Raw genomic sequence first — 25,617 nt, 5'->3', positions numbered from 1 at the left:
GACACAGACGCCCGTCGAGACAGCACTGATACCCGAAGGTAAGCGTTGTTGCGACCCGGTGGGGAGTTGTTGGAGCGACTCTTTCTAGGATGCGTTTAAGACGCTGTTAAGATAAGTCGCTCAAAAAAACAATATAGTAAGTCTATAAAAATAAAATAATAAAAGCTTGAGGCTGCTCTCACAGCAGCCCTATGACCATGCAGCTTCCTGCCGCACCAAGCAAAAAACTGATCTGACTGAGTCAGTGGGCGGGACTATATGGTGAAGGCCCCAATGCATCCTGGGAGGCCAGAAAGCTCGTGACCGTGTTGGTACCATTTTCGCTGTCGCTCGACAATATCCCAATGTTATCCTGTGGATAATCCTGTGGACCCAGCCAGAGAAATTTCTTCCTTGTGTGACTGCTCCCCATCCTCGGAGGCTCGCGTCCGTGGTCACCAGAACCCAGTCTTGAATGCCAAACCTGCGACCCTCTAGAAGGTGAGCACTTTGCAGCCACCACAGGAGAGACACCCTGGCCCTGGGGGACAGGCTTATCTTATGATGTATTTGTAGATGGGACCCGGACCACTTGTCCAGGAGGTCCCACTGAAACGTCCTTGCATGAAACCTGCCGAAGGGGATGGCCTCGTAGACTGCCACCATTTTCCCCAGAACACGGGTGCATTGATGAACAGACACTCTTTTTGGCTTTAGCAGGTCTCTGACCATGTTCTGGAGGTCCTGGGCTTTTTCCATCGGGAGAAAAACCCTCTTCTGATCCGTGTCTAGAATCATGCCTAGGAATGATAGTCGAGTCGTTGGAATCAATTGTGACTTTGGCAGATTGAGAATCCAACCGTGTTGTTGTAGCACTCTCAGGGAGAGCGACACGCTCCTCTGCAATTGATCTCTCGATCTCGCTTTTATCAGGAGATCGTCCAAGTATGGGATAATTGTGACTCCATGCCTGCGCAAGAGCACCATCATCTCCGCTATCACCTTGGTGAAAATCCTCGGGGCCGTGGAAAGCCCAAACGGCAACGTCTGAAACTGGTAATGACAATCTTGTACAGCGAATCTCAGGTACGCCTGATGAGGAGGATATATGGGGACACGAAGGTATGCATCCTTTATGTCGAGTGACACCATAAAATCCCCCCCTTCCAGACTGGAGATCACAGCCCGGAACAATTCCATCTTGAATTTGAACTTTTTCAAGTACAGGTTTAGGGATTTTAGATTTAAAATGGGTCTGACCGAACCACCCGGCTTCGGGACCACGAACAGGGTTGAATAGTACCCTTTCCCCTGTTGGACTAGGGGAACCCTGACAATCACTTGCTGTTGACACAGCTTTTGAATTGCAGCTAACACTACTTCCCTCTCTGGGGGAGAAGCTGGCAAGGCCGACTTGAAAAATCGGCGAGGGGGCACCTCTTCGAATTCCAGTTTGTAGCCTTGGGATACAATATCCATCGCCTAAGGATCCACGTTTGACAGAACCCAGACCTGGCTGAAGAGTCGAAGACGTGCCCCCACCGGTGCGGACTCCCTCCGTGGAGCCCCAGCGTCATGCGGTGGATTTAGTAGAAGCCGGGGAGGACTTCTGCTCCTGGGAACTAGCCGAAGCAGGTGTTCTTTTCCCTCTACCCTTACCTCTGGCGAGGAAGGATCAGCCCCGACCTCTTCTGGACTTATGCAACCGAAATGACTGCATCTGATATTGTGGAGTTTTCTTTTGCTGTGGGGGAACAAAAGGCAAAAAAGTAGATTTACCTGCGGTAGCTGTGGCAACCAGGTCCGCGAGACCTTCCCCAAATAAAACTTCACCTTTGTATGGTAAAATCTCCATATGCTTCTTTGAGTCGGCATCACCCGTCCATTGGTGGGTCCACAGGGCTCGCCTAGCAGAAATCGCCATGGCGTTGGCTCTCGAACCTAGCAGCCCAACGTCTCTTTGAGCGTCTGTTATATATAAGACTGCGTCTTTAATGTGACCTAAGGTCAATAAAATGGTATCCCAGTCTAGGGTATCAAGGTCAGCTGACAAGGTATCTGTCCAAGCTGCAACTGCGCTACATACCCATGCCGATGCTATTGCCGGTCTGAGTAAAGCACCCGTATGCGTATAAATAGATTTTAAAGTAGTTTCCTGTCTGCGATCAGCAGGATCCTTGAGGACTGCCGTGTCTGGAGACGGTAGCGCCACCTTCCTGGACAGGCGCGTTAAAGCCTTGTCCACCCTGGGTGAGGATTCCCAGCGTACCCTGTCCTGTGCAGGGAAAGGATACGCCATAAGAATCCTCTTGGGAATCTGCAGCTTTTTGTCTGGAGTTTCCCAAGCTTTTTCAATAACTCGTTCAGCTCATGAGATGGGGGTAAGGTTACCTCAGATTTCTTTTCCTTATACATGCGTACCCTCGTGTCAGGGACAGAGGGGTCATCTGTGATATGCAAAACATCTTTTATTGCAATAATCATATAATGAATACTTTTGGCCACCCTTGGGTGTAACCTCGCATCATCGTAGTCGACACTGGAGTCAGAATCCGTGTCGGTATCAGTGTCTGCTATTTGGGATAGGGGACGTTTTTGAGACCCAGAAGGGCCCTGTGACACAGTCGAAGCCATGGGTTGACTCCCTGCTTTTTCCCTGGACTCTGCTTTGTCCATTCTCTTATGTAATAAGGTCACATTTGCATTTAAAACATTCCACATGTCCAACCAATCATGAGTCGGCGTTGCCGACGGAGACACCACAATCATCTGCTCCACCTCCTCCTTAGATGAGCCTTCCGCTTCAGACATGCCAACACACTCGTACCGACACCCCCACACACACAGGGATATAGTTATAAGGAGACAGTTCCCCAATAAGGTCCTTTGGAGAGACAGAGAGATTATGCCAGCACACACCCAGCGCCAACTGACACTGGAAACAATTTCCCAGATAATATAGCGCTTTTATATATAATTAACTGTGTAATACACTCACTGCGCCTTACAAGTACCCGCCCCCCTCCCCCCCTCTTTTCAGCCCTGTGTCACCGTGTTCAGCAGGGGAGAGACCGGAGAGCCAGCTTCTCTGCAGTGATCAGTGGAGATAATGGCGCTGGTTAGTGCTGAGGGACCAAGCTCCGCCCCCTCCAGCGGCGGGCTTCGGTCCCGCTCAAATGTATAAAACTGGCGGGGGATTTTTATAATTACTGCCTCCGCAGCCTATATACATATAAATGCCAGACTTAGAGGTTTATATTGCTGCCCAGGGCGCCCCCCCTGCGCTCTGCACCCATCAGTGCCTGCTAGTGTGTTGTGTGTGGGAGCAATGGCGCGCTTACCTCAGGGAAGATCTGAAGTCTTCTGCCACCTAAGAAGTCTTCTTTTCTTCTTATACTCACCCGGCTTCTATCTTCCGGCTCTGTGAGGAGGACGGCGGCGCGGCTCTGGGACGAACGGCGAGGGGAGACCTGCGTTCCGACTCCCTCTGGAGCTAATGGTGTCCAGTAGTCTAAGAAGCAGAGCCTATCACTTAAGTAGGTCTGCTTCTCTCTCCTCAGTCCCACGATGCAGGGAGCCTGTTGCCAGCAGTGCTCCCTGAAAATAAAAAAAACTAACAAAATTCTTTTTCAGAGAAACTCAGGACAGCTCCCTGTAATGCACCCAGTCTCCTCTGGGCACAGGATCTAACTGAGGTCTGGAGGAGGGGCATAGAGGGAGGAGCCAGTGCACACCCATTCTAAAGTTCTTTATAGTGCCCATGTCTCCTGCGGAGCCCGTCTATACCCCCATGGTCCTTACGGAGTCCCCAGCATCCTCTAGGACGTAAGAGAAAAAATAAGATTTTACTTATCGATAAATCTATTTCTCGTAGTCCGTAGTGGATGCTGGGACTCCGTCAGGACCATGGGGATTAGCGGCTCCGCAGGAGACAGGGCACAAAAATAAAAGCTTTAGGACTAGGTGGTGTGCACTGGCTCCTCCCCCTATGACCCTCCTCCAAGCCTCAGTTAGGATACTGTGCCCGGACGAGCGTACACAATAAGGAAGGATTTTGAATCCCGGGTAAGACTCATACCAGCCACACCAATCACACCGTACAACCTGTGATCTGAACCCAATTAACAGTATGACAAACGTAGGAGCCTCTGAACAGACGGCTCACAACAATAACAACCCGATTTTTTTGTAACAATAACTATGTACAAGTATTGCAGACAATCCGCACTTGGGATGGGCGCCCAGCATCCACTACGGACTACGAGAAATAGATTTATCGGTAAGTAAAATCTTATTTTCTCTGACGTCCTAGTGGATGCTGGGACTCCGTCAGGACCATGGGGATTATACCAAAGCTCCCAAACGGGCGGGAGAGTGCGGATGACTCTGCAGCACCGAATGAGAGAACTCCAGGTCCTCTTTAGCCAGGGTATCAAATTTGTAGAATTTTACAAACGTGTTCTCCCCCGACCACGTAGCTGCTCGGCAGAGTTGTAATGCCGAGACCCCTCGGGCAGCCGCCCAAGATGAGCCCACCTTCCTTGTGGAATGGGCCTTGATAGATTTAGGCTGTGGCAGGCCTGCCACAGAATGTGCAAGTTGAATTGTGCTACAAATCCAACGAGCAATCGTCTGCTTAGAAGCAGGAGCACCCAGCTTGTTGGGTGCATACAGTATAAACAGCGAGTCAGATTTTCTGACTCCAGCCGTCCTTGAAATATATATTTTCAATGCCCTGACAACGTCCAGCAACTTGGAATCCTCCAAATCGCTAGTAGCCGCAGGCACCACAATAGGCTGGTTCAGGTGAAACGCTGAAACCACCTTAGGCAGAAACTGAGGACGCGTCCGCAGTTCTGCCCTGTCCGAATGGAAAATCAGATATGGGCTTTTATACGATAAAGCCGCCAATTCTGACACTCTCCTGGCTGAAGCCAGGGCCAGTAGCATGGTTACTTTCCATGTAAGATATTTCAAATCCACCGATTTGAGTGGCTCAAACCAATGGGATTTGAGAAAATACAAAACTACATTAAGATCCCACGGAGCCACTGGGGGCACAACCGGGGGCTGTATATGTAGTACTCCTTTTACAAAAGTCTGGACTTCAGGAACTGAAGCCAATTCTTTCTGGAAGAAAATCGACAGGGCCGAAATTTGAACCTTAATGGACCCTAATTTGAGGCCCATAGACAATCCTGTTCGCAGGAAATGTAGGAATCGACCCAGTTGAAATTCCTCCGTCGGGGCCTTCCTGGCCTCACACCACGCAACATATTTCCTCCAAATGCGGTGATAATGTTGTGCAGTCACCTCCTTCCTGGCTTTTACCAGGGTAGGGATGACCTCTTCCGGAATGCCTTTTTCCCTTAGAATTCGGCGTTCAACCGCCATGCCGTCAAACGCAGCCGCGGTAAGTCTTGGAATAGACACGGTCCCTGCTGAAGCAGGTCCCGTCTTAGAGGTAGAGGCCACGGATCTTCCGTGAGCATCTCCTGAAGTTCCGGGTACCAAGTTCTTCTTGGCCAATCCGGAGCCACGAGTATCGTTCTTACTCCCCTTTGCCGTATAATTCTCAGTACTTTTGGTATGAGAGGCAGAGGAGGAAACACATACACTGACTGGAACTCCCACGGTGTTACCAGAGCGTCCACAGCTATTGCCTGAGGGTCTCTTGACCTGGCGCAATACCTGTCCAGTTTTTTGTTGAGACGGGACGCCATCATATCCACCTTTGGTTTTTCCCAACGGTTCACAATCATGTGGAAGACTTCTGGATGAAGTCCCCACTCTCCCGGGTGTAGATCGTGTCTGCTGAGGAAGTCCGCTTCCCAGTTGTCCACTCCCGGAATGAACACTGCTGACAGTGCTATCACATGATCTTCCGCCCAGCGAAGAATCCTTGCAGCTTCTGCCATTGCCCTCCTGCTTCTTGTGCCGCCCTGTCTGTTTACGTGGGCGACTGCCGTGATGTTGTCCGACTGGATCAACACCGGCTGACCCTGAAGCAGGGGTTTTGCCAGGCTTAGAGCATTGTAAATCGCTCTTAGCTCCAGTATATTTATGTGAAGAGACATCTCCAGGCTTGACCACACTCCCTGGAAGTTTCTTCCCTGTGTGACCGCTCCCCAGCCTCTCAGACTGGCATCCGTGGTCACCAGGACCCAGTCCTGTATGCCGAATCTGCGGCCCTCTAACAGATGAGCACTCTGCAACCACCACAGAAGAGACACCCTTGTCCGTGGAGACAAAGTTATCCGCTGATGCATCTGCAGATGCGATCCGGACCATTTGTCCAGCAGATCCCACTGAAAAGTTCGTGCGTGGAATCTGCCGAATGGAATCGCTTCGTAAGAAGCAACCATTTTTCCCAGGACTCTTGTGCATTGATGCACAGACACTTTTCCTGGTTTTAGGAGGTTCCTGACAAGTTCGGATAACTCCCTGGCTTTCTCCTCCGGAAGAAACACCTTTTTCTGAACCGTGTCCAGAATCATTCCCAGGAACAGCAGGCGTGTCGTCGGGGTCAATTGAGATTTTGGAAAATTCAGAATCCACCCGTGCTGTTGCAGCACTACTTGGGTTAGTGCTACTACATCCTCCAGCTGTTCTCTGGACCTTGCCCTTATCAGGAGATCGTCCAAGTAAGGGATAATTAATACGCCTTTTCTTCGCAGAAGAAACATCATTTCGGCCATTACCTTGGTAAAGACCCGAGGTGCCGTGGACAATCCAAACGGCAGCGTCTGAAACTGATAATGACAGTTTTGCACCACGAACCTGAGGTACCCTTGATGTGAAGGGCAAATTGGGACATGCAGGTAAGCATCCTTGATGTCCAGAGACACCATAAAGTCCCCTTCTTCCAGATTCGCTATCACTGCTCTGAGTGACTCCATCTTGAACTTGAATTTTTGTATGTACAGGTTCAAAGATTTCAGATTTAGAATAGGTCTTACCGAGCCGTCCGGCTTCGGTACCACAAATAGTGTGGAATAATACCCCTTTCCCTGTTGTAGGAGGGGTACCTTGACTATCACCTGCTGAGAATACAGCTTGTGAATGGCTTCCAATACCGTCGCCCTGTCTGAGGGAGACGTTGGCAGAGCAGACTTTAGGAACCGGCGAGGGGGAGACTTCTCGAATTCCAACCTGTAACCCTGAGATACTACCTGCAGGATCCAGGGGTCCACCTGTGAGTGAGCCCACTGTGCGCTGAAATTCTTGAGTCGACCCCCCACCGCCCCTGAGTCCGCTTGTAAAGCCCCAACGTCATGCTGAGGGCTTTGCAGAAGCCGGGGAGGGCTTCTGCTCCTGGGAGGGAGCTGCTTGGTGCACTCTCTTACCCTTTCCTTTGCCTCGGGGCAGATATGACTGTCCTTTTGCCCGCTTGTTCTTATAGGAACGAAAGGACTGCGGCTGAAAAAACGGTGTCTTTTTCTGTTGGGAGGGGACCTGAGGTAAAAAGGTGGATTTCCCGGCTGTTGCCGTGGCCACCAAATCCGATAGACCGACCCCAAATAATTCCTCCCCTTTATACGGCAATACTTCCATATGCCGTTTGGAATCCGCATCACCTGACCACTGTCGCGTCCATAAACTTCTTCTGGCAGATATGGACATCGCACTTACTCTCGATGCCAGAGTGCAAATATCTATCTGAGCATCTCGCATATAAAGAAAAGCATCCTTTAATTGCTCTATAGTCAATAAAATACTGTCCCTATCTAGGGTATCAATATTTTCAGTCAGGGAATCCGACCAAACCACCCCAGCACTGCACATCCATGCTGAGGCGATGGCTGGTCGCAGTATAACACCAGTATGAGTGTATATACTTTTCAGGGTAGTTTCCAGCCTCCTATCAGCTGGATCCTTGAGGGCGGCCGTTTCAGGAGACGGTAACGCCACTTGTTTTGATAAGCGTGTGAGTGCCTTATCCACCCTAGGGGGTGTTTCCCAGCGCGCCCTAACCTCTGGCGGGAAAGGATATAATGCCAATAACTTCTTTGAAATTAGCAGTTTTCTATCGGGGTTAACCCACGCTTCATCACACACTTCATTCAATTCCTCTGATTCAGGAAAAACTACAGGTAGTTTTTTCAGACCCCACATAATACCCCTTTTTGTGGTACTTGCAGTATCAGAGATATGCAAAGCCTCCTTCTTTGCCGTGATCATATAACGTGTGGCCCTACTGGAAAATACGTTTGTTTCTTCACCGTCGACACTAGATTCGGTGTCCGTGTCTGGGTCTGTGTCGACCGACTGAGGTAAAGGGCGTTTTACAGCCCCTGACGGTGTCTGAGACGCCTGTACAGGTACTAACTGGTTTGCCGGCCGTCTCATGTCGTCAACTGATTTTTGTAACGTGCTGACATTATCACGTAATTCCATAAACAAAGCCATCCATTCCGGTGTCGACTCCCTAGGGGGTGACATCACCATTACCGGCAATTGCTCCGCCTCCACACCAACATCGTCCTCATACATGTCGACACACACGTACCGACACACAGCAGACACACAGGGAATGCTCTTATCGAAGACAGGACCCCACTAGCCCTTTGGGGAGACAGAGGGAGAGTTTGCCAGCACACACCCAAGCGCTATAAATATATAGGAACAACCCTACAGAAGTGTTGTTTCCTTTATAGCAGCTTAATATATCAATATCGCCAAAAAAGTGCCCCCCCTCTCTGTTTTTTTACCCTGTTGCTGTAGTGCAGTGCAGGGGAGAGTCCTGGGAGCCTTCCTCGCAGCGGAGCTGTGCAGGAAAATGGCGCTGTGTGCTGAGGAGATAGGCCCCGCCCCCTATTTCGGCGGGCTCTTCTCCCGGTGTTTGTGAGACCTGGCAGGGGTTAAATACATCCATATAGCCCCAGGGGCTATATGTGATGTATTTTTAGCCAGAACAAGGTATTATCATTGCTGCCCAGGGCGCCCCCCCCCCAGCGCCCTGCACCCTCAGTGACCGCTGGTGTGAAGTGTGCTGACAACAATGGCGCACAGCTGCAGTGCTGTGCGCTACCTCATGAAGACTGAAAAGTCTTCTGCCGCCGGTTTCTGGACCTCTTCACTTTTCGGCATCTGCAAGGGGGTCGGCGGCGCGGCTCCGGGACCGGACTCCATGGCTGGGCCTGTGTTCGATCCCTCTGGAGCTAATGGTGTCCAGTAGCCTAAGAAGCCAATCCATCCTGCATGCAGGTGAGTTCACTTCTTCTCCCCTAAGTCCCTCGTTGCAGTGAGCCTGTTGCCAGCAGGACTCACTGAAAATAAAAAACCTAATAACTTTTTCTAAGCAGCTCTTTAGGAGAGCCACCTAGATTGCACCCTGCTCGGACGGGCACAAAAACCTAACTGAGGCTTGGAGGAGGGTCATAGGGGGAGGAGCCAGTGCACACCACCTAGTCCTAAAGCTTTTATTTTTGTGCCCTGTCTCCTGCGGAGCCGCTAATCCCCATGGTCCTGACGGAGTCCCAGCATCCACTAGGACGTCAGAGAAAAGTTTTTTAGTTGAGACAAACAAATAAAAATCTACTGTATTAACATATTTATATGTAAATAGAGTGGGACGGATGGGAAGGGGTGATGTATGGGACAAAGGGATAGGTGGCGGGGGATGGAAATGAGCAGGGGGTGGATTGGGACAAAGTGGAGCCATGGCGGGGGAGGAACAGGACGAGTAGGTATAGTTTTCAGAGAGGGTGGGTGGAGCCACTAAGGGGAGGTGGGACCAGACAGAGCAAGGCGCACGTATAATATATATTTATTTTTTAATCCGTAAGGCAGCACTCCATAGCAATCAGTGCACTTTCTCAGGTGCCCTCCGTGGAAGCTCCCCGGCCAGGAGCCCAAATGTAGTTCAGCAGTGCCGCTGACTTGCTGAACTATTTATCTATCTATCTACCTATCTATGTATGTGTATACACAGACATAGAATAAATATATATATATATCTATCTCTTGCAGGACTTCAGATGAGGATCTCCCATCTATGCCTAGAAGAGGAGTGACACTTCACTGCCCTATCACTGTGGCTAGCAGTGATGGGGGCCCACTGGGAGCCGCGGCTGTTGTGAAGTGCCAGGAGGAGGTTGGTTCCCCTAGACTGCAAGATCGCTGCTGGCTGCAGTGATCGGGACAGACAGGGAGGCAGAGCTGCAGCTACCACTACCTTATTCTCTTTAGTGACGCCAGAAGGGGAGGGCGTGCAGGCCGCAGGGTTCAGGACAGACATGGGGAAGGCAGAGCTGCGGCTATCATGCTTCACTAATGCCAGCAGGAGGGGGGTCAGATGGTCTGCCCGATCACTGTGCCCAGCAGTGATCGGGGCCCACTGGGAGCCGCGGCTGTTGTGAAGTGCCAGGAGGAGGTTGGTTCCCCTAGACTGCCAGATCGCTGCTGGCTGCAGTGATCGGGACAGACAGGGAGGCAGAGCTGCAGCTACCACTACCTTATTCTCTTTAGTGACGCCAGAAGGGGAGGGCGTGCAGGCCGCAGGGTTCAGGACAGACATGGGGAAGGCAGAGCTGCGGCTATCATGCTTCACTAATGCCAGCAGGAGGAGGGTCAGATGGTCTGCCCGATCACTGTGCCCAGCAGTGATCGGGGCCCACTGGGAGCCGCGGCTGTTGTGAAGTGCCAGGAGGAGGTTGGTTCCCCTAGACTGCCAGATCGCTGCTGGCTGCAGTGATCGGGACAGACAGGGAGGCAGAGCCGCAGCTACCACTACCTTATTCTCTTTAGTGACGCCAGAAGGGGAGGGCGTGCAGGCCGCAGGGTTCAGGACAGACATGGGGAAGGCAGAGCTGCGGCTATCATGCTTCACTAATGCCGGCAGGAGGGGGGTCAGATGGTCTGCCCGATCACTGTGCCCAGCAGTGATTGGGGTACACCGGGGCGGAATCACAGGTCCAGTGGGGCTGGGAGGTCACACTGACTTTGGCGGCTGCTGGAATATTAGCTTCCAGGAGCTGCCCAGTGGGCATTTATGACTTGTCGCATCAGATGCGAACAAGTCAGGGAAAGCGGTTTAAGCATAGTACAATATAAATCAGCAATGTTTTGCGCAACTTCAGTTTGAAAAAGAGCACTACGTTTCCCAAAACATTGCTGTTCCAAAAAATAAGATTTTACTTACCGATAAATCTATTTCTCGGAGTCCGTAGTGGATGCTGGGGTTCCTGAAAGGACCATGGGGAATAGCGGCTCCGCAGGAGACAGGGCACAAAAAGCAAAGCTTTTCCAGATCAGGTGGTGTGCACTGGCTCCTCCCCCCATGACCCTCCTCCAGACTCCAGTCAGGTACCGTGCCCGGACGAGCGTACACAATAAGGGAGGATTTTGAATCCCGGGTAAGACTCATACCAGCCACACCAATCACACCGTACAACTTGTGATCTAAACCCAGTTAACAGTATGATAACAGCGGAGCCTCTGAAAGATGGCTTCCTTCAACAATAACCCGAATTAGTTAACAATAACTATGTACAATTATTGCCGATAATCCGCACTTGGGATGGGCGCCCAGCATCCACTACGGACTCCGAGAAAGAGATTTATCGGTAAGTAAAATCTTATTTTCTCTATCGTCCTAGCGGATGCTGGGGTTCCTGAAAGGACCATGGGGATTATACCAAAGCTCCCAAACGGGCGGGAGAGTGCGGATGACTCTGCAGCACCGAATGAGAGAACTCCAGGTCCTCCTTAGCCAGAGTATCAAATTTGTAAAATTTTACAAACGTGTTCTCCCCTGCCCACGTAGCTGCTCGGCAAAGTTGTAATGCCGAGACCCCTCGGGCAGCCGCCCAAGATGAGCCCACCTTCCTTGTGGAGTGGGCCTTTACAGATTTAGGCTGTGGCAGGCCTGCCACAGAATGTGCAAGTTGGATTGTGCTACAGATCCAACGAGCAATCGTCTGCTTAGACGCAGGAGCACCCATCTTGTTGGGTGCATACAATATAAACAACGAGTCAGATTTTCTGACTCCAGCTGTCCTTGCAATATATATTTTTAATGCTCTGACAACGTCCAGTAACTTGGAGTCCTCCAAGTCACTTGTAGCCGCAGGCACTACAATAGGCTGGTTCAGATGAAATGCTGACACCACCTTAGGGAGAAAATGCGGACGAGTCCGCAGTTCTGCCCTGTCCGAATGGAAAATCAGATATGGGCTTTTGTAAGATAAAGCTGCCAGTTCTGACACTCTCCTGGCCGAAGCCAGGGCTAGAAGCATGGTCACTTTCCATGTGAGATATTTCAAATCCACCTTCTTTAGTGGTTCAAACCAATGAGATTTTAGAAAGTCCAAAACCACATTGAGATCCCACGGTGCCACTGGAGGCACCACAGGAGGCTGTATATGTAGCACTCCCTTAACAAAGGTCTGGACTTCAGGGACTGAAGCCAATTCTTTTTGAAAGAAAATCGACAGGGCCGAAATTTGAACCTTAATAGATCCCAATTTGAGACCCATAGACAATCCTGATTGCAGGAAATGTAGGAATCGACCCAGTTGAAATTCCTCCGTCGGAGCACTCCGATCTTCGCACCACGCAACATATTTTCGCCAAATTCGGTGATAATGTTGCACGGTTACTTCCTTCCTTGCTTTAATCAAAGTAGGAATGACTTCTTCCGGCATGCCTTTTTCCTTTAGGATCCGGCGTTCAACCGCCATGCCGTCAAACGCAGCCGCGGTAAGTCTTGAAACAGACAGGGACCCTGCTGAAGCAAGTCCCTCCTTAGAGGTAGAGGCCACGGATCTTCCGTGATCATCTCTTGAAGTTCCGGGTACCAAGTCCTTCTTGGCCAATCCGGAACCACTAGTATCGTCCTTACGCCTCTTTGCCGTATAATTCTCAATACTTTTGGTATGAGAGGCAGAGGAGGAAACACATACACCGACTGGTACACCCAAGGCGTTACCAGCGCGTCCACAGCTATTGCCTGCGGATCTCTTGACCTGGCGCAATACCTGTCCAGTTTTTTGTTGAGGCGAGACGCCATCATGTCCACCATTGGTCTTTCCCAACGGGTTACCAGCAAGTGGAAGACTTCTGGATGAAGTCCCCACTCTCCCGGGTGAAGATCGTGTCTGCTGAGGAAGTCTGCTTCCCAGTTGTCCACTCCCGGGATGAACACTGCTGACAGTGCTATCACATGATTCTCTGCCCAGCGAAGAATCCTTGCAGCTTCTGCCATTGCACTCCTGCTTCTTGTGCCGCCCTGTCTGTTCACATGGGCGACTGCCGTGATGTTGTCCGACTGGATCAACACCGGTTTTCCCTGAAGCAGAGGTTCTGCCTGGCTTAGAGCATTGTATATTGCTCTTAGTTCCAGAATGTTTATGTGAAGAGACGTTTCCAGGCTCGTCCATACTCCCTGGAAGTTTCTTCCTTGTGTGACTGCTCCCCAGCCTCTCAGGCTGGCGTCCGTGGTCACCAGGATCCAATCCTGTATGCCGAATCTGCGGCCCTCCAATAGATGAGCACTCTGCAACCACCACAGAAGAGACACCCTTGTCCTTGGAGACAGGGTTATCCGCAGGTGCATCTGAAGATGCGACCTTGACCATTTGTCCAACAGATCCCTTTGGAAAATTCTTGCGTGGAATCTGCCGAATGGAATTGCTTCGTAAGAAGCCACCATTTTTCCCAGGACTCTTGTGCATTGATGTACAGACACCTTTCCTGGTTTTAGGAGGTTCCTGACAAGCTCGGATAACTCCTTGGCTTTTTCCTCCGGGAGAAAAACCTTTTTCTGAACCGTGTCCAGAATCATCCCTAGGAACAGCAGACGAGTTGTCGGCATTAACTGGGATTTTGGAATATTCAGAATCCACCCGTGCTGTTTTAGCACTTCTTGCGACAGTGCTAATCCCATCTCTAGCTGTTCTCTGGACCTTGCCCTTATTAGGAGATCGTCCAAGTATGGGATAATTAATATGCCTTTTCTTCGAAGAAGAATCATCATCTCGGCCATTACCTTTGTAAAGACCCGAGGTGCCGTGGACAATCCGAACGGCAGCGTCTGAAACTGATAGTGACAGTTTTGTACAACGAACCTGAGGTACCCCTGGTGTGAGGGGTAAATTGGAACGTGGAGATACGCATCCTTGATGTCCAAGGATACCATAAAGTCCCCCTCTTCCAGGTTCGCTATCACTGCTCTGAGTGACTCCATCTTGAACTTGAACTTCTTTATGTACAGGTTCAAGGACTTCAGATTTAGAATAGGCCTTACCGAGCCATCCGGCTTCGGTACCACAAAAAGAGTGGAATAATACCCCTTCCCTTGTTGTAGAAGAGGTACCTTGACTATCACCTGCTGAGAGTACAGCTTGTGAATGGCTTCCAAAACCGTCTCCCTTTCGGAGGGGGACGTTGGTAAAGCAGACTTCAGGAAACGGCGAGGTGGATCTGTCTCTAATTTCAACCTGTACCCCTGAGATATTATCTGCAGGATCCAGGGATCTACCTGCGAGTGAGCCCACTGCGCGCTGTAATTTTTGAGACGACCACCCACCGTCCCCGAGTCCGCTTGAGAAGCCCCAGCGTCATGCTGAGGCTTTTGTAGAAGCCGGGGAAGGCTTCTGTTCCTGGGAAGGAGCTGCCTGTTGCTGTCTCTTCCCTCGACCTCTGCCTCGTGGCAGATATGAATAGCCCTTTGCTCTCTTATTTTTAAAGGAACGAAAGGGCTGCGGTTGAAAAGTCGGTGCCTTTTTCTGTTGGGGAGTGACTTGAGGTAGAAAGGTGGATTTCCCGGCTGTAGCCGTGGCCACCAAATCTGATAGACCGACTCCAAATAACTCCTCCCCTTTATACGGCAAAACTTCCATATGTCGTTTTGAATCCGCATCGCCTGTCCACTGTCGCGTCCATAAAGCTCTTCTGGCCGAAATGGACATAGCACTTACCCGTGATGCCAGTGTGCAGATATCCCTCTGTGCATCACGCATATAAAGAAATGCATCCTTTATTTGTTCTAACGACAGTAAAATATTGTCCCTGTCCAGGGTATCAATATTTTCAATCAGGGACTCTGACCAAACTACCCCAGCACTGCACATCCAGGCAGTCGCTATAGCTGGTCGTAGTATAACACCTGCATGTGTGTATATACTTTTTTGGATATTTTCCATCCTCCTATCTGATGGATCTTTAAGTGCGGCCGTCTCAGGAGAGGGTAACGCCACTTGTTTAGATAAGCGTGTTAGCGCCTTGTCCACCCTAGGAGGTGTTTCCCAGCGCTCCCTAACCTCTGGCGGGAAAGGGTATAATGCCAATAATTTCTTTGAAATTATCAGCTTTTTATCAGGGGCAACCCACGCTTCATTACACACGTCATTTAATTCTTCTGATTCAGGAAAAACTATAGGTAGTTTTTTCACACCCCACATAATACCCTGTTTAGTGGTACCTGTAGTATCAGCTAAATGTAACGCCTCCTTCATTGCCAAAATCATATAACGTGTGGCCCAACTGGAAAATACGGTTGATTCGTCACCGTCACCACTGGAGTCAGTGCCTGTGTCTGGGTCTGTGTCGACCGACTGAGGCAAAGGGCGTTTCACAGCCCCTGACGGTGTTTGAGTCGCCTGGACAGGCACTAATTGATTGTCCGGCCGTCTCATGTCGTCAAACGACTGCTTTAGCGTGTTGACACTATCCCGTAGTTCCATAAATAAAGGCATCCATTCTGGTGTCGACTCCCTAGGGGGTGACATCCTCATATTTGGCAATTGCTCCGCCTCCACACCAATATCGTCCTCATACATGTCGACACACACGTACCGACACACAGCAGACACACAGGGAATGCTCCTAACGAAGACAGGACCCACTAGCCCTTTGGGGAGACAGAGGGAGAGTTTGCCAGCACACACCAAAAGCGCTATATATAACAGGGATAGCCTTATAATAAGTGCTCCCTTATAGCTGCTTTATATATATCAAAATATCGCCATAAATTTGCCCCCCCTCTCTGTTTTACCCTGTTTCTGTAGTGCAGTGCAGGGGAGAGACCTGGGAGCCGTCCTGACCAGCGGAGCTGTGAGAGGAAATGGCGCCGTGTGCTGAGGAGATAGGCCCCGCCCCTTTTCCGGTGGGCTCGTCTCCCGCTATTTAGTGAATCCAGGCAGGGGTTAAATATCTCCATATAGCCTCTGGGGGCTATATGTGAGGTATTTTTAGCCTTTATATAGGTTACATTTGCCTCCCAGGGCGCCCCCCCCCAGCGCCCTGCACCCTCAGTGACTGCGTGTGAAGTGTGCTGAGAGGAAAATGGCGCACAGCTGCAGTGCTGTGCGCTACCTTTAGAAGACTGCAGGAGTCTTCAGCCGCCGATTCTGGACCTCTTCTGACTTCAGCATCTGCAAGGGGGCCGGCGGCGCGGCTCCGGTGACCATCCAGGCTGTACCTGTGATCGTCCCTCTGGAGCTGATGTCCAGTAGCCAAGAAGCCAATCCATCCTGCACGCAGGTGAGTTCACTTCTTCTCCCCTCAGTCCCTCGTTGCAGTGATCCTGTTGCCAGCAGGACTCACTGTAAAATAAAAAACCTAAGCTAAACTTTTTCTAAGCAGCTCTTTAGGAGAGCCACCTAGATTGCACCCTTCTCGGCCGGGCACAAAAATCTAACTGGAGTCTGGAGGAGGGTCATGGGGGGAGGAGCCAGTGCACACCACCTGATCTGGAAAAGCTTTGCTTTTTGTGCCCTGTCTCCTGCGGAGCCGCTATTCCCCATGGTCCTTTCAGGAACCCCAGCATCCACTAGGACGATAGAGAAAGGAGGTTTTCTAACTGCTCATCTCATTTGGTCTGTTTGTCCTCTTTTTATCCCTCGAAGGGTATGCATCTTGGTACAGAGGGTGTGGTCATGTCATTGAGAGGGTGTGCATGACAGACTAGACTAACCCAGTGATGGGGAACCTTAAGCACTCCAGCTGTCGTTGAAGTATACATCCCAGCATGCCTTGCTACAGTTTTGCTATTTGGCCATGCTAAAACTGTAGCAGGGAATGCTGGGATGTGTAGTTCAACAACAGGTGGAGTACCAAAGGTTCCCCATCACTGCAGCCTAGTCTGTCGTTTGTCTAGTGCCAGGCCCCCAGCTGTCAACCTTTATCTTTTGTATGCACAACAACAGGTCCATGCAGTATAGAATCACAATGATCTGTTTTTTTTTATCGGGTTTTTATTAGACATCACAGTTGTTTATCACTGGGCTTGACAAATGTTTCTAAGATCTAGGAGCCAGGAAGAAAGTATAGGAGCCAGACGCGCCCCCCCCCCCCCCCCCCCCCCACAAAAAAAAAGTAACAGAATAAGTTGGTAAGTAAGTGCACAACAATGCAGCAAGACACTGCAACTGGCATGTTCGTTCACTTACATTCCAATCCAAACAACAGGTTATACCTAGGCCAAGAACTGGACATTTGTTTTATCCCTCATACTCATTTCTAGTGCTAAAAAGGACACCAGTGTGGCGTGCTTCAAACAAGCTTCTGTCAGCTCACTCAGTAAACTTGAGACAAATCCAATAAGCAGGAGGAAGAAAGGACAGAAAGGAACTGCTCTCCTAAAGCTTGTACTCCTTTGGAGAGTTCTGCTACGCATGATATAGCAGAGGGCCTGTCAGTGGATTATTAGCACTGTTCCAATAAGAGCTGCAGCATAATAATAATTTGAGGCCTGGACTGTGCTGAAAGTGTACCAGACCAGCTTAGTTTGCAAAGACTGCTGCACCAGTAAAATAGTCTCTTATATACCACTGATGTTGGCACTACCTCCTGTGACATGAATGATGTGAAGTCACGTAAAGAATGGGATTTATTACTAAGGGAGTAGAGGCTTGTCTACAGGTGTGGCATGAGAAGTTCTTCTGGGATGCTATTAGGATTCCACATTAAAACAATGTATAAGCTTGAAAATGGAATTATATGCTTAAAGCAAAGTAGCTCAGTGTTCTTACCCATGCATCAAGCACTTCGCTAGATGCATTTCTATAGTTACTTCTGGTTCTTTAAGACATCTTCCTTTGTATGTACCAGGCTATAACCAGTAAAATACCTTTCCATGGCTGTAATGTCAAGTAAATATGTATATTGCTCATTCTGCACACCTTACCTCTGGCATAGTTTCAAATAATGTCCTTCTTCGTTTTGTGAACTCCTTCATGTCGGTCAGTATTTCATGCTTCATCTCAGGAGGAAGGCTAATAAAATCCTCAGAGTCTATGTCCACTGCATGAGGATCAGCAAAAAACTCTTCCTATTTACAAACAAAGTAGTAGCTATAAAATGCGTCAGTAATCCAGGCCTCCTGTCCACATATTGAAATGGAAACCAAGTAAAATAATATTTTATTGGACTGCACTTTACCATCCAGTCTGCTAATTACCCCAAACTTTTATCTCTTATTTATTAGTAGTATTATTTATCCATTTTTGGGAAATCGATTTCATACATTAACAGGTTTTTAGGATTTATTTATAGAAACCCTGCTTGAATGTTAATTAGGAACAAATGAAAGTATGTAGGGCATTCCTAACATTGTTAATTAAAAGGAGTTCTCCACTTTAAATAGGTTATCAAGAGCTCACAGCATCAGCAGAGGGAGTCTCCCAGTACTGCTCCAAATAGAGATCTTCTGCCGAGCTGTACGCGACAGGCATGCACAGATGCCATCTCTTGGAAATATGAAGGAGACTTTCTTACAGTGGTTTATAGCTTAAGATAACATGGGTATGAGGTGTGATATTGGGAGTAATTGCGAATAAGTGGACATAGTGTAGGAGAGGGGCAGAATAGTAGTAGCAGTGAAATGAAAAGGACAGGGCTGGTGTGGCAGCTGGTTCACAAAGAAAACATCAGGCGAGGTTTATACAGTTCAAACAAAAACTCACTTATTTACATAAATAATATCTGTTGTATTACAGACTACTATTACACAGTGGGACTATTACTAATACTACACAATGGGAAAGATTTGGGACACTTGTTCCGCAGATAAGTAAGGAAAAGGTTTTGAACCACAAAATAACCAGACATTTCTTTATCTAAATGGAGTTAGAAATGGATTAGATGCTATGGACAAATCCTTACCAGGTCGCTCTATGGAAGCCTCACACATTATTCAAACAAATGACAACTTTCCTCCCAGAACACTGATAATACTGACAAGAAGGTGAATATTGTTGCACACCACCTAGTGGTTCTATCACTAGCGATATCAAACACCATGGAAGAAATTAAAAGAGCACCTGAAGAATCCGTTTTTCATTAATTCGTTCTTCCCATTCCCTATCTTCTTCCTCTTCAGAGCTAAGAGTAAAATAAGTCAATTTAGCAGCTTTACCAGACAAGCAGGAAAAAAATAAAAAAAGATAAAATGTAATGAATGGAAGCAAATCTGAGACGGTCAGCCACGTTGCTCTCTTGCTGTCAATTTGTGTATCATTGTCCACTAAGTTCAATGTAAAATGCAATGTCCTGAGACAGTATATCACATCTAAAGAGTGAAGCCCATGTAAAACACAACCAGGATAACAAACTGCTGATGCCAAAGACAGAAACAAACTTAGAAATGTTGGTTGTGTTTGAAAGGGTGTACTATGGTATGCTGGCACTCGTGATCCCGGCGGCCAGCATACTGGCGCCAGGATCCCGACCGCCGGTATATTGGCAGCGGGGCCAGCCCAAAAGAGCCCCTTGCGGGCATGCTACGCGCACCAAGCTATTTATTCGCGACACCCCATGAGGGAGGACACCCCATAAGGGAAAATAGTTGTCAGGACTCCGGCGCTAGTATGCTGAGCGCCGGGATCCTGACAGCAAGCATATCAAGTGCCACCCGTTTTGAAGGGCTAGTTTTCATGACAAACAAGGTAGAGGGCCTAATTCACGTTTGTATGCAATGCCAATGTTCACTCAACTGATGCATGTGCCTTGTTAGCAGTGCATACGCGCCACGGTACCTCTGTGACACCGCTCGCAATGAGAATTTCATCGCAGAGTGATGGACAGGAAGTGACAGTTTGGGGCAGGTAATGGGGAGTGGCAGCAAAAACGCAGGCGTGTCATGGCTGTTTACTGGAGAGTATCTGATGACAGCTGCAATCATGTACATAAGATAAACGTGGCACCAGCGTCATTACTGACGCGGCCAGTCTGTGTGACCATAGCGCTATGCGAGCAGTTGATGTTCCTCGTTATTGCGTGGATGTGCGGTTGATAATGGCTTTGTGATGGCTCCAATGGGCGTCTATCTTCTTTTCTGGGCGGCTGCTTCACTTGCGATGATTAGCAATTCCATAGCCTAAAAATCTGCAGCTGCATAGGCATGTGTGTAGAAACATGAATTAGGCCCAGAGACCAGTAAGGCAGTGTTTCCAACTCAGTATACCTCAAGATTTGGGAAAGGAGTGGCTGAGGTGCCTGGTGGTTGGAGGTCTGCCTGCGTACTGCGACGCATTTAATGCATATAATAAGATTTTACTTACCAGTAAATCTATTTCTCGTAGTCCGTAGTGGATGCTGGGGAATCCGTAAGGACCATGGGGAATAGACGGGCTCCGCAGGACACAGGGAACTTTAAGAAAGAATTTGGATACTGGTGTGCTCTGGCTCCTCCCTCTATGTCCCTCCTCCAGACCTCAGTTAGAGAAACTGTGCCCGGAAGAGCTGACAGTACAAGGAAAGGATTTTGGAATCCAGGGTAAGACTCATACCAGTCACACCAATCACACCGCGTAACTTGTGATAAACTTACCCAGTTAACAGTATGAACAACAATGGAGCATCAGATAAACCCTGATGCAACCAAACATAACCCTTATTTAAGCAATAACTATATACAAGTATTGCAGAAGAAGTCCGCACTTGGGACGGGCGCCCAGCATCCACTACGGACTACGAGAAATAGATTTACCGGTAAGTAAAATCTTATTTTCTCTAACGTCCTAGTGGATGCTTGGGACTCCGTAAGGACCATGGGGATTATACCAAAGCTCCCAAACGGGCGGGAGAGTGCGGATGACTCTGCAGCACCGAATGAGCAAACACAAGGTCCTCCTCAGCCAGGGTATCAAACTTATAAAACTTTGCAAAAGTGTTTGAACCTGACCAAGTAGCCGCTCGGCAAAGCTGTAATGCCGAGACCCCTCGGGCAGCCGCCCAAGAAGAGCCCACCTTCCTTGTGGAGTGGGCTTTTACTGATTTTGGAAGCGGCAATCCAGCCGCAGAATGAGCCTGCTGAATCGTGTTACAGATCCAGCGAGCAATAGTTTGCTTTGAAGCAGGAGCACTCAGCTTGTTGGGTGCATACAGGATAAACAACGACTCAGTTTTCCTGACTCTAGCCGTTCTGGCTACATAAACCTTCAAAGCCCTGACCACATCTAGTAACTCGGAATCCTCCAAGTCACGAGTAGCCACAGGAACCACAATAGGTTGGTTCATATGAAAGGATGACACCACTTTTGGCAGAAATTGTGGACGGGTCCGCAATTCTGCCCTGTCCATATGGAAAACCAGACAGGGGCTTTTATGTGACAAAGCCGCTAATTCTGACACACGCCTAGCTGAAGCCAAGGCCAATAACATGACCACCTTCCACGTGAGAAATTTTAACTCCACGGTTTTGAGTGGCTCAAACCAGTGTGACTTCAGAAAACTCAACACCACGTTAAGATCCCAAGGTGCCACAGGAGGCACAAAAGGAGGCTGAATATGCAGCACTCCCTTTACAAACGTCTGGACTTCCGGAAGAGAAGCCAGTTCTTTTTGAAAGAAAATGGATAGGGCCGAAATCTGGACCTTAATGGAACCCAATTTTAGGCCCAAAGTCACTCCCCACTGTAGGAAGTGAAGGAAACGGCCCAGCTGGAATTTCTCCGTAGGAGCATTCCGGGCCTCACACCAAGCAACATATTTTCGCCATATACGGTGATAATGTTTAGACGTCACGTCTTCCTAGCCTTTATCAGCGTAGGAATAACCTCATCCGGAATGCCTTTTTCTGCTAGGATTCGGCGTTCAACCGCCATGCCGTCAAACGCAGCCGCGGTAAGTCTTGGAACAGACAGGGCCCCTGTTGCAACAGGTCCTGTCTTAGAGGCAGAGGCCATGGGTCCTCTGTGAGCATTTCTTGCAGCTCTGGATACCAAGTCCTTCTTGGCCAATCCGGAACAATGAGTATTGTTCTCACTCCTCTTTTTCTTATGATTCTCAGCACCTTGGGTATGAGAGGAAAAGGAGGAAATACATAAACCGACTGGAACACCCACGGTGTCACTAGTGCGTCTACAGCTATCGCCTGAGGGTCTCTTGACCTGGCGCAATACCTCTGTAGCTTTTTGTTGAGGCGGGATGCCATCATGTCCACCTGTGGCAGTTCCCACCGACTTGCAATCTGCGCGAAGACTTCTTGATTAAGTCCCCACTCTCCCGGGTGGAGGTCGTGCCTGCTGAGAAAGTCTGCTTCCCAGTTGTCCACTCCCGGAATGAACACTGCTGACAGTGCTCTTAAGTGATTCTCCGCCCAGCGAAGAATTCTGGTGGCTTCCGCCATCTCCACCCTGCTCCTTGTGCCGCCTTGGCGGTTTACATGAGCCACTGCGGTGATGTTGTCTGACTGAATCAGCACCGATTGGTCGCGAAGCAGGGTCTCCGCTTGACTTAGGGCGTTGTATATGGCCCTTAGTTCCAGGATGTTGATGTGAAGGCAAGTCTACTGACTTAACCACAGACCTTGGAAATTTCTTCTCTGTGTGACTGCCCCCCACCCTCGGAGGCTTGCATCCGTGGTCACCAGGATCCAGTCCTGAATGCCGTAGATGTGATCCGGACCACTTGTCCAACAGATCCCACTGAAAGGTCCTCGCATGGAACCTGCCGAAGGGAATGGCCTCGTATGATGCCACCATCTTTCCCAGGACTCGCGTGCAGTGATGCACCGACACCTGTTTTGGTTTTAATAGGTCTCTGACCAGTGTCATGAGCTCCTGAGCCTTCTCCATCGGGAGATAAACCCTCTTCTGGTCTGTGTCCAGAATCATGCCCAGGAAGGGCAGACGAGTCGTAGGAATCAACTGCGACTTTGGAATATTTAGAATCCAGCCGTGCTGTTGTAACACTTCCCGAGAGCGTGCTACGCTGATCAGCAACTGCTCTCTGGACCTCGCCTTTATGAGGAGATCGTCCCAGTATGGGATAATTGTGACCCCTTGCTTTCGCAGGAGCACCATCATTTCCGCCATTACCTTGGTAAATATTCTCTGTGCCGTGGACAGACCAAACGGCAACGTCTGGAATTGGTAATGACAATCCTGTACCACAAATCTGAGGTACGCCTGATAAGGTGGATAAATGGGGACATGAAGATATGCATCCTTTATGTCCAGAGACACCATAAAATCCCCCCCTTTCAGGCTTGCGATGACCGCTCTGAGCGATTCCATCTTGAACTTGAACCTTTTCAGGTATATGTTCAGGGATTTTAAATTCAATATGGGTCTGACCGAACCGTCCGGTTTCGGTACCACAAACATGGTCGAATAATAACCCTTTCCTTGTTGAAGGAGGGGAACCTTGACCACCACCTGCTGAAGATACAATTTGTGAATTGCAGCTAACACTATTTCCCTCTCTAAGGGGGAAGCTGGCAGGGCCGATTTGAGGTATCGGTGAGGGGGCATCTCTTCGAATTCCAGCTTGTATCCCTGAGACACAATCTCTATCGCCCAGGGATCCACCTGTGAGTGCACCCACTTGTAGCTGAAATTTCGGAGACGCACCCCCACCGGGCCTAGCTCCACCTGAGGAGCCCCAGCGTCATGCGGTGGATTTAGTGGAAGCCGGGGAGGACTTCTGTTCCTGGGAACTAGCTGTGTTATGCAGCCTCTTTCCTTTGCCCCTGCCTCTGGCAAGAAAGGACGCACCTCGGACTTTCTTGCTCTTTTGTGATCGAAAGGACTGCATTTGGTAATAGGGTGCTTTCTTAGGTTGTGAGGGAACATACGGCAAAAAACTTGACTTTCCAGCAGTAGCTGTGGAGACCAGGTCCAAGAGACCGTCCCCAAACAACTCCTCACCCTTGTAAGATAAAACCTCCATGTACCTCTTTGAGTCGGCATCACCTGTCCATTGCCGAGTCCACAGGACCCTTCTGGCAGAAATCGACATTGCATTTATTCTAGAGCCCAGAAGGCTAATGTCTCTTTGAGCATCTCTCGTATATAGGGCAGCGTCTTTTATATGCCCCAGGGTCATTACTATAGTATCCTTGTCCAAGGTATCAAGTTCCTCTGATAAGGTATCCGTCCATGCTGCTACAGCACTACACACCCAGGCCGACGCAATTGCCGGCCTTAGTAAGGTACCTGAATGTGTATAAATGGACTTCAGAGTACTCTCCTGCTTTCTATCCGCAGCATCTTTAAGGGTGGCCGTATCCTGTGACGGCAGGGCTACCCTCTTGGATAAGCGTGACAGAGCTTTGTCCACCCTAGGGGAGGATTCCCAGCGTAACCTGTCCGATGGCGGGAAGGGATACGCCATAAGCATCCTCTTGGAAATCTGCAGTTTTTTATCTGGAGATTCCCAAGCCTTTTCACATAACTCATTTAGCTCATGTGAAGGGGGAAAGGTCACCTCCTGCCTTTTCTCCCCATACATATGAACCCTCTTGTCAGGGACTGGGGTTTCCTGTGATGTGCAACACATCCTTTATTGCTATAATCATATAACGGATGGCTTTAGCCAATTTAGGCTGTAACTTTGCATCATCGGCCTCGACACTGGAGTCAGAATCCGTGTCGATATCTGTGTCAACAATTTCGGATAGTGGGCGCTTCTGAGACCCTGACGGCCTCTGCGACATAGGATCAGGCATGGGCTGAGACCCCGACTGTCCAACCTTTTATGCAAGGAATTAACATTATCATTTAAAACCTTCCACATATCCATCCAATCTGGTGTCGGCACCGTCGGCGGCGACCCCACATTCATTTGCTTCCGCTCTGCTTCCACATAGCCTTCCTCGTCAAACATGTCGACACAAGCGTACCGACACACCACACACATAGAGGGGATGCTCTTTTTGAAGACAGTTCCCCCACAAGGCCCTTTGGAGAGACAGAGATAGAGTATGCCAGCACACACCCCAGCGCTATATGTCCCAGGAATCACACAGTAATTTAGTGTTAACCCAGTAGCTGCTGTATATAAAGCTTTTGCGCCTAATTTATGTGCCCCCCCCCCCCCTCTCTTTTTACCCTCTTCTACCGTGTTTCTGCAGGGGAGAGCCTGGGGAGCTGTGGAGAGAAAATGGCGCTGGTGAGTGCTGAGGAAGAAGCCCCGCCCCCTCAGCGGCGGGCTTCTGTCCCGCGTTTGTGTGTAAAATAATGGCGGGGGCTCATGCATATATACAGTGCCCAACTGTATATATGCTCACTTTTTGCCAAGAGGTTCCTAATTGCTGCCCAGGGCGCCCCCCCCCCCCCCTGCACCCTACAGTGACCGGAGTGTGTGGGTGTAATGTGGGAGCAATGGCGCACAGCTGCAGTGCTGTGCGCTACCTCAGTTTGAAGACTGGAGTCTTCTGCCGCCGATTTTGAAGTCTTCTTGCTTCTGTCA

The 25,617-nt window shown here is 49.4% G+C and overlaps 1 protein-coding gene across 1 annotated transcript in view; it reads right to left on the bottom strand.

Moving 5' to 3' along the window:
• The window catches only part of ERCC5 (ERCC excision repair 5, endonuclease), a 188,708-nt gene that overhangs the window by 87,505 nt on the left and 75,586 nt on the right, over nucleotides 1–25,617 (bottom strand). The window contains exons 5-6 of the mRNA XM_063950764.1: nucleotides 19,245–19,305; nucleotides 18,110–18,253 (exon numbers count right to left, since the gene is read on the bottom strand). Of these exons, the coding sequence (XP_063806834.1) occupies nucleotides 18,110–18,253; nucleotides 19,245–19,305 (205 nt within the window). The remainder of the gene's footprint in view (nucleotides 1–18,109; nucleotides 18,254–19,244; nucleotides 19,306–25,617) is intronic.

The sequence above is a fragment of the Pseudophryne corroboree genome, chromosome 2 (genome assembly GCF_028390025.1).
Source record: "Pseudophryne corroboree isolate aPseCor3 chromosome 2, aPseCor3.hap2, whole genome shotgun sequence".
Taxonomy (NCBI): domain Eukaryota; kingdom Metazoa; phylum Chordata; class Amphibia; order Anura; family Myobatrachidae; genus Pseudophryne; species Pseudophryne corroboree.
This window is presented reverse-complemented; position numbering and strand designations above follow the sequence as displayed.